The following is a 10,106-nucleotide window of genomic DNA, read 5'->3' as shown; positions in this document are numbered from 1 at the left end:
GTATTTAATCTAATAATTTATAGTTTACTAACAACCTAGATTGCATAAAGTTGAGTATCGAACTGTTTGCTTGCTGTTATGTTGTTATTTTTAACGATGTCATGAGTATATAATCTGAACGTTTGGGATGGTATAAAATACAAGGTTATAGCGAGTTTACGAAGATGCTGATAAGATTCTACTATATTCCAGTTTTTAAACTCTAATTAGACTCTAATTAGTGAAGGAGCTTGGAGTGAATTATACTGACCCTTAACAGATTTTTGAAATACAGATCACAGATTTTCTGTCGGTAACTTAACCAACTTAAATTCCGAAAATCTCTATTCAAGATTGAATTTTGGTGTGAGACCACCACCATATTTTTAACAACGATACCAGTTGAATACATCATAAATAGATAATAAAAAAAAAAGTCATTTTACATAGTTCATTTAAAGAATTCTCACCATGTATCTCTCAACAATTCCACAAAACAAAAATAATCCTATTTACATAGGTGCTTAAAGGAAAACTAATAGACTCGACAACAAATGCAAGCACAAAAGAAAATAACTTCAAAAGGATTAAATAAACAGAGTAGAGGTTGGAAACCATAATTGATCTATAAAATCAATTCTACTTGGTAAAAATAAATTCTTACTAGAAGTTTTGGTGTACCAGTGAAACATGACCAATTCTACAAAGTCAATTCCATTTGGCACAACAATTAGTTGCTTCTGTCATAAACATAATGGATTCTAATATTTTGCAATTGAATTTCGTAATGTTACCTACAAAATCCAACTTTCGTTTCTCATATACAATTCAGTTCAAAATCAATTTTGGTCAAAATCAATTCTACTAATACCAATTGTATTTTGTAGGGTCGCACGTTCCTCGGACACAATTTTAATCAATTCTGTTCAAATCAATTTCGCAATTCAAAATCTCTGCTAATACCAATTGCATTTGTAGGTCTCACTCTTTCATACACAATTGGTAAAATCAATTAAGTTCCAATCATTTTTTATCAAAATCAATTCTGATCAATACCAATTGTATCAGTAAGGTCCCTGAGGGTGCAATTGTTTGCACATAGACAGAATACAACAACCGATCCTTGGCTCCAGTCCTGTGATTCATGGCATGCTTGCAGAAATACTTCAACTGCTCCAGTTTACAGCACCCCACCATCTGCCCCAGCAGCAAGAACAGCCAGTTGATGCTTCTCTTCTTCGTGATCACCGGCTTCAGGCCGTTCTCCGTGCCGCAACGCTCGCACTTCGGAAGCACAGGGTTCGACCAACACGCCGGTGCCCGGTCATGCATGTCGAACTTGTTCTCCTCGATGAACCGCGCCACCTCGTTGAACTTCTCCTCCAGATTGAACGTGATGTCGCGCTACTGGTCGCAGCGCTTGCATGTGACGGTCCCTGTGATGGCCGTCACGCCTTGTGACCGCAGGTGGTCGAGGCTGTGAATGATGGCGCGCTTTGATGTGGCCCACGGGAATGGCGGCGGTATGGTCTCGCTCCTCTCGTCCCTCCTGCGCCCACGGGAAGCCCGGACTCTTCTTGAAACCTGGGTTTCAGGGGCTTCTCCAGAGCTTGATTCTTGTGACGGAGACGAGTCATTGGAGACGAGTCTATGCTCTTCTGATGGTAGGTAGGGTTTGGTGGGAGTGCTAAAATGTATGGTTCTTGATTGTGGGGTGGATACATGTATGGTGGTGGTGGTGGTGGTGGTAAAGGGATGTAATGAAAAGGGGAATGGTTTGGTGATGCCGGTGAAGGTGGCGGTGGTGGTGGTGGAGGGTGTGGTTGTGGTAGTGGTTGAGACGTTGGCGGCGGTGATGATGACGAGGCTGAGAGTGTGAGTGTGAGTGTGAGTGTGAGCCAATCATCTTGGGTTTCTTGATGAATTGATGGAGAGACCATGGTGAAGGTCAAAGAAGTTGGGAAAAAGAAGTTAGGGAAATGAGGCACGAAAGAAGAAAACTATTGATGAAAAGGTGAAATGTATGAAGCCATATATATAATCAGTTTGGGAACAAGTAACAACCATTGTGATGAAGAGGAGATAAAATAGGAGTAAGGATAGAATTTTTTGAATTTGAAAAGAACATCTTCAATGATGAGTCTTTTTTTTTTGAAAGATGATGAGTCTTTTAGATCAATTGAAGATATCAACTAAAAACAAATTAAAGTATTAATTAAGTATTGTCTAATTTATCTTAATGGACCAATATAACTATTTATAAAAAATAATTTAAAATATTGTCAAATTTTTAACCCACTTATCATAAATATTTAACTCACCAAAATCTAGCTTTATCTTGTGATTATTCAGGGATGTTGTTAAATTAAATTATTTTGAGACAACATATTATATATGATGTAAGTAATTAACATTTTTAGCTCGTGGACATAATTCAAACGGATAAATAAATCCTTTCTTTTCTTTTTGTGGCTTAATTACATGTTGAGCCGCTTTATTATGATTAATATCCATTTTTTTAAATGTAATATCCGTTTATTTGTTTCTTGATAAAAATATTTTTTTTCTCAAAAAACAATGTTTGGATTTCCTTGTTAATTTTTGTCAACTACTAAATCAAGTATGTTACCTAGTTTTCCTGTTCACAAATCACAACTCTAAAATCCTTATTTCTATATGAAACTTACAATATACTGTAATGTATTTCTATATGTTGGCACTAGTTCTTGTTCTGTTTCTAGCTTGAGTTAGTTTGTGTTTGGGACTTTGGGGTCTTCCCCTCCTTGTAACCAAAAAAAAAAACAATCAACATCATTAATGATGACTGCAATCAATCATTTATGTCTATATATAAAGTGATTTTCATTTGACTTATACATTAATAACAATAATTATTAATAATATTTTATTCATTATATTAATTATTAATTGTGTATAAAAAAGTAAACTTTATTTTACTCATACATTAATAATAATATTAACTAGTTATTGATAATCTTTTACATGATTCATTATATTAATTACTAGTCATATTACGATAAAAAAAATACTAGTCATTTTTTTTTTTTTCAGTTTTTCACATATAAAAATAAAAAATATTTTTATTTAAATCTTAATTATTATCTACAACTTAAGAAAAAAAATTAAAAATCATCAATATATTTATATATTCTATGTATAAAGTAAACTTCACTTGACTTTTTTTTGAACTCAACTTCACTTGACATATACATTAATAACAAAGTTAATTAGTTATTGACCATATTTTACATTATTCATTATATTAATTACTAATTCTATTTTTTTTTTCAATTTTTCATATATAAAAATAAAATTATCATTATTTATGGGGTAAATTGCTCTGAACTCTCATGAGGTTTCTCATTAATTATTACACCGACCTCCACTCTATTATTTAAGCATACACTAACCAATCTTATTTTATCTAACCTCCTCTGAGGTTTGTAATTATTGCATTAACCTCTCCTAACTTTTATAATTATAACACTGGACATTCGTTCCCGAATGATAACTTATTTATGGGGTAAGTTGCTCTAAACGGTGTATGGAGGAGGGGAGGTCAGTGCATCTTGCAAAATAGAAGGTAGATTAGTGCAATGATGTTAAACCTCAAGACCTCAAGGGAGATAAATGCAACTTTTTCTTATTTAAATTTAATTATTAATCACAACTTGAGGAAACATTTAAAATAATTACTATAATATTAATTTACTTGGCCTATACATGAATAATAATATCAATTTGTAGTTAATAGTCTTTTATATTTATAACTAAGTGTAACAAATTTCAATTTCTCATATATTAAAATACATAATAAATCATTTTAATTTTAATTATTAATCTAAAGTGAGGAGTTTTTAAAATAATTATTATTTTTATATATAAAAAATACATTATGTATTAAATGTATAATACCTAATCTATATCTATATATATTTATTTTTTTATTGAAATATATATTTTTTATTTGAAACTTATATTTATATCTATATAAATTTTTTTTAAATGATATCTATATAAAATTTAAATTCATTTGAGTTTTGTATTAATAAAAAGATTAATTAATTATTAAGAATTTCGGAGTCAAGAAGTGTCTTGATGAAAAAGTTTAGAGTGGCTAATTTGGGCCTTGATATCTCCTTACCTTGGGTCAGTCCTGCTTGTGCCACCCGTTCCGTCCAATATAACACGTAACAGTCCAGTATGAAGTTTTTTTATTTTTTTTAACAACAGTATGAAGGTTGAATGACCAGGAATTAAAAAATGCATTTCATGAAGAAAGTGTTTTAATGTGTTGAAATCTATGATTAATTATTTAGCCGGAGCTTTATTTTCATACACGTTGACCTCTCAGGTAGATGTCACCATAGTCAAACTCTTAAAACAACAGAAAAGATCTATAATCTATACTGACAGTATATTAAAATCGAATTGTTTTAACACAAGCATCAAATTTATGCACACGAAACTAGGACTATATTACTATCTTAACAATAACTTGATTCCAATCTTCTTAAACCACATGATTAATCGAATCAAACAAACAATTGTTGACCACAAGCTAAATGAAACTACCATTGAATATGATATTTTCAAAGATATGCAGATACTGAAGCTCTGATTCTGATCTGTGAACTAATAAAAAAATATTATTACTTGAGAGATTTGAGCTCAAAGGAATTTCATCAGGATATATGAATATGCATGTTGTGTGATATTCTACATTAATCTAAAATCTGAAAATAATATTGAATGTATATGATTATGTAAATGTTCTCAATATTATTTTGCAAGACTTATATCCAGTTGCATATATACCGGTTGCTTTTACCGTTATCAATTACATGACATTCATGTGAATACTTTTTTTTACAGATGCTATCATAATAATAAAATTGATAAAATAAAAAGAAAAATAGAAAATAGGTAGCTAGCTACTGAATTTTTCAATCAGACTTTCAACAAGTTGTGCATTAATGGAGTTGCAGATGGGACCATGTGTTGGGTGGCTTTGGAAATTATTTGGGTGATATGCTAGCTTCGGCACGAGTTCAGGGAACTTAACTTGCCTTTCCAACTTTTTGGATTGTAGTTTGATGTTTAGTTTTAGCTTGGTGCCACATACATACATACTTTTTTTTTTGAAATGACATACTTCATATTGTGACTAATGATTATAGAATAGGTTAGTCTTTTCATTTCAAAGAGATTAATATTTTAATTATTTTCAGAAAATTCAGAAGAAAGAATATATATTATATATGCGATATGTTCCTTGTAAAAAATGTGCACTATGCCGTTTTACTTACAATATAAAACTAAAATATCAAAGACTTATCTTAAATATCATTGATCCATATAAGACTAAAATAATTTAACTCAAATTTTTAAAGATCTTTTTAGACAACTCCATTAAAGCAGGAAGTTTGAGCTTAAATTGGCAGCACCACTTAAAAGTTGTAATTATAAATTAATGATTGAATCCACTTTTTTTTTATATGGAAAGCCCCTTTGATTGATTGAATCCACTTTATCACCTAGTCTAACACTGACGTAGTTGAGAGTTGATGCCACCGACACCCAACACGTAATAGCTTGTAGTTAAAACATTGACACCGAACAGCTTGTGCGGACACCGAACAGCATGCAGCCACATATTGAAAATAAATTTGTTTCCTTCTTTTCAATGCGTCAGGATTATGAATGAAGAGGATACAATGAAATAAATGATTCCTCATTTTTTTGTTATCTTTAGTGGTATTGCTTGGATCAATTATCCCATTGATGATTCTTGACCCCTCTGAAAATTTGGTTCGTTCTCTTTGGAAGTTGTTATGGCTTTGCGTTTGTCTGTCATAACATAATCTTAGCCAATTCCTACTTGTCATCAAAACCCAAATCAATCACCACAAAAACAAAACAAGGAAAAAAGTATATCAACCACCAAACTTTAACAAAAAGAGAGCAGTACACAGATTTTACTAGCAAATCACAACAACAATGGTTGCTTATTTAGTATTTAGCGCCCAACCACAAAGCACTTGGATGTTCATAGCATCCTACATAAAAACATACATAAAACAACACAACACACAAGATAATTGGACTATAATCCAAATTACACCATAATCATCAAAGAGTTCAGCAGTTTAGTAAGCAATTTAGTCTCCCCACCATTGATGGACATAGACACCATTGCTCCTAAGACCCTTGTAAAGATCAATGCAGCTTTCCTTTTTGGTCATGGTTTTATCATAATTTCCTTTCTCAGGACACCTGAGAAACAACTCATCAACAAAGCATATAGCTCCAGTCTCAAAGATATCCGAGAGGAACTTGAGTTCAACTTTCCCTGCATTCATCTTCAGCACAACAAAATCTGCATACTGCACAGTTTCTTTGAACCAGGCAACAAAATCAAACTCATCCTCCCCGAGATAAGGATCCAAATCTCCATCTGTAGCATATGCCTCCGAAACCTCACCAGCCAATCCAGGGTGATAGACAAAGGTCACACCGGGTCTCTTAACATAGGACAAGAGCATGGAAGTGTTGTAGTGAACAAAATACACATTGAAAGCTTTCTGATCAATGGGATACGATGGTAGGAACCAATCACTCACATTTGCATTCAGAAACTCCCCAACCCCAATATCAATATACACCAAACGCTTCCTTGTAGAAACATCCACAAACTTAGGCAAATAGTTGATCTTTATCTCACTCTCAGGAGGTGGTTTTTCACCCAGAATAGGCTCCATCAGATCTATCAGTGGTTTGGTGAGGGTGAGGCTTGGACAATCAGCTGGTAAACCATGCTGATAGAAGGAGCTAACATTCTCAGATCTTTTCTTGAAAACCACCAGGTTCAATTCACTGAAAGAACCCACATGCACAACACTTGAAGATCTCAACAATGATGAAACAGGAGTAGCTGACCTTATCAAATCATTGGGGTGGGAACCAGTGGAGCTCACAAGCAGAGCACCAATTCCACCAGGCTTAAGGACTCGCTCAGCCTCAAGCACAAGCAAAGCAGGGACAGAAACCTTGTCCATGTCCCTAGACAACACGAAATCGAAAGAAGAGTCCTCGTAATCGAGCTCAAACACGAACTTCCTCTGCTTGAGAGAGAAGAATCTGTGAGTACTCACACCTCTGACACTGGAGAATCCCAACTGTTTCATTGCCGTAACAGCCATTGATGACCCTTCTCCAATGCAGAGACTCTCTGCTCCACAGTCAACCAAAAACTGCTTACCCATAAGCTCATTGACCACGTTGACTGTCAAGTTGAAATCTTTCTCGCAATTCCCGGAGCCCCAGAAACGCGTTTTAAACAAATAGGAACCGGGGCTCACGGCGGTGGCGTTTTCCGAACCCAAATTGAGAACTAGGGTTCCTAAATCGAAGATCACCGGAGCTCGGAGCAGAGTAACCATGGTGATTGCAGAGGCGAGGACGATTGAGCGGAGGAACACGCGCCTCGCTATGGACCCATTGAGGATCTGGAATTTCAGGGTTTTCGTCTCCATGAAATTGAGGAATTAGGGTTTTTTGTTGAAAGAGGTTTGAGTTGAGAATTGTTTGAAGATTGTTGAAATTGAAAGCCGGAGGGGGAAAAGGGAGAAGAATTTAGCGAGTGCAAAACCTGGATGATGTGTGATTTCCACCCACGAGGACACCCATTGATGATTGGAAGCTTAACCAGACCCTTCTTGGAACTCTCTTCTTCTGTGATGGCTCATACCAGCAGATTGTACTACCCAAGCTGGATGGGTTGAAAACTCTCATTGTGAAGAAATTACCTCATCGTTGAAGCATTCTGGGTTCAATTTGTCATGAATTGAGAACTTTTTGGATCTGAATTAGAATTTGGAGGTGAAGATGATGAAGGATGAAGAGAACAAGTAGATGAAGCAAGTGTAATGAGTTGTTGTGATGAGGTTTAGAAACAACAACATTAATAACGAGGATGTGGGTATAGCCTGTCAAGATGCGATCTGTGACTGCGGTAGTCCCCATCATAGGAAGCTCCTGTCACTTTCCTTCTGAAAATTATTACTGTAACCATGTTCATGCTTCTTGGATGAAAAGTACATGGTTATCTCATTAATTTATGATTTATAGCTCATTTTAATCCTTAACTTTTGCTAAACGTTACTTACAATCAAAAGAGTATGCTGCACATGTGGCAGTGGCAGTGGCAGAGGCGTTAGGTGTAGGGATTAAATTCAATGCACACGGTTTCTGGGATTGTGTTATTCTAACCCCTAACTGTAAACTCGGTCCATCAAATTATATCAATGGAGAGGTAACACAACCGGTCTTATTAAACTCGACTCGATTATCAACTCAATTGAGGTACTTGATCAATTGGTCATTGGTTCAATCGATTAAATCAAATATCTATATAAATATATTACATAATATATAACATTTACTCTTAACTAGTCGGGTGGTTGTCTGGGGTCACCTGTTCGAGTCAATCCTTTTCCGACCCAAAACTTTCTTGAAAAATGTCATCTTCATCGTCCACAATCCCTCCTCCATTAATCCTTACACATATATCCTTGTAGGAGACTAGCTTCCACGACAAGGTCGAACTCCCCATCTTCTCCTTGAACATACTCCATCGCATTTGATCCCTTTCCCTGCAAATAGGCCACCATTGTCACTCTCAACTCCAGCATGTAGAGCTGTCAATACGGGTCAACCCGGCCCATATGGGTCAGCCCGTATGAGTTATGTTGAAAACGGGTTGGGTTGTGTTAACTCGGGGTCTTAATGAGTCAGGAAAATATGAACTCAACTCAGCTCGCTACGAGCTCGTGGGTTGGCGGGCTGGCTCGCGGTTTGAGTGAAATAAATATAAAAAATTGCGAAATTGGATTAGAAATTGTTTAAAATGTTATAAAAAATAATTTAAAAAAATACTTATAGAAATTGGTATCAACTCATAAAAAAAAGTTTATCAACGCAATTACTTTTTATCTCACATTTGAAATATAGAAAAAGAATTTAGTTTACAGGATTTAAGAACACGATTATTTTACTGTCACATTTAAAATGAGATAAATAATATAATAACAATAAATAAAACATAAAAAATTGACTCAAATTAAAAGAAATTAAAATTTCCATTTTTCTATGTAAAATTAATCCATAAAACTGACCTGGAATTAAAGAGAAATAAAATAATTTTTTTGATGAAAAATAACTCTGACCCGACGGGTTGGCTCGCTTGACCCACGGGTTGGCCCGTCTAACCAGCGGGTTAAACGAGCCGGGTTGCACTAATCCAAGTTCTTTTTGAGCTGGAATTTAACCAATCCCACCCGGCTCATTTAGCCAACCCGTCGAGCTGACCCGCGGTTTGGAACCCATATTGACAGCTCTAATGCACAAGATGAATGCTCTACTAGAGCTTGTTACAATTGTAGTTAGATTTTCTTTCTATATGCAAATTTGTCTATATTTTTTTTTCTTTCTATTTTTTGATATACAATATATATCTTTGGTTTCTCTTTGTAATAGATTGGAGCACCCATTGCGCTTCCGATGCATGAATTCTATTTGGCTTATAAACAAAATTATTATTCTCACTCTTAAATACAACTTAACTCCCACCTTAGTTTCAAAAAAAAAAAACTACCACCTTATTGTGACCTACTAAGAAAATGGCCAGTCTTAAGCTATTAATGAATATATTTAAGAGCTGAAGAAAATTTGGCATAATATATACTCCCTCCATTCCTATATATAAGAATCAAATGGGAGGTGCACCTTGATCCTTTTTATAAGAACCAAGATGCGATCTGTGATTGCGGTGGTCCCCATGATACGAAGCTTCTGTCACTTTCGTTCTGACGATTACTATAATCATGTTCATACTTCTTGAATGAAAAATACATGGTTATCTCAATAATTTATGATTTATAGCTCATTTTAATCATTAATTATTGTTTAAGTGTTACTTACACTTAAAAGAGTATGCATTTGTGGCAGTGGAAGAGACGTTAGGTGTAGGGATTGAATTCAGTACCCACGTTTTCTGGGATTGTGTTATTCCTGCTTAACCCCTAACTGTAAACTCGGCCCATCAA

General features: G+C 34.7%; 1 protein-coding gene across 1 annotated transcript; it reads right to left on the bottom strand.

The window, feature by feature from the left end:
* Nucleotides 1–5,932: 5,932 nt before the first annotated feature.
* LOC130730363 (uncharacterized) lies at nt 5,933–7,995 on the bottom strand. The gene has a single exon (XM_057582352.1). It carries the CDS (start codon nt 7,533–7,535, stop codon nt 6,162–6,164), a length of 1,374 nt encoding a protein of 457 aa, XP_057438335.1. The 5' UTR covers nt 7,536–7,995; the 3' UTR covers nt 5,933–6,161.
* Between the last annotated feature and the right edge of the window lie 2,111 nt (nt 7,996–10,106).

The sequence above is a fragment of the Lotus japonicus genome, chromosome 1 (genome assembly GCF_012489685.1).
Source record: "Lotus japonicus ecotype B-129 chromosome 1, LjGifu_v1.2".
NCBI classification, from domain to species: domain Eukaryota; kingdom Viridiplantae; phylum Streptophyta; class Magnoliopsida; order Fabales; family Fabaceae; genus Lotus; species Lotus japonicus.
This window is presented reverse-complemented; position numbering and strand designations above follow the sequence as displayed.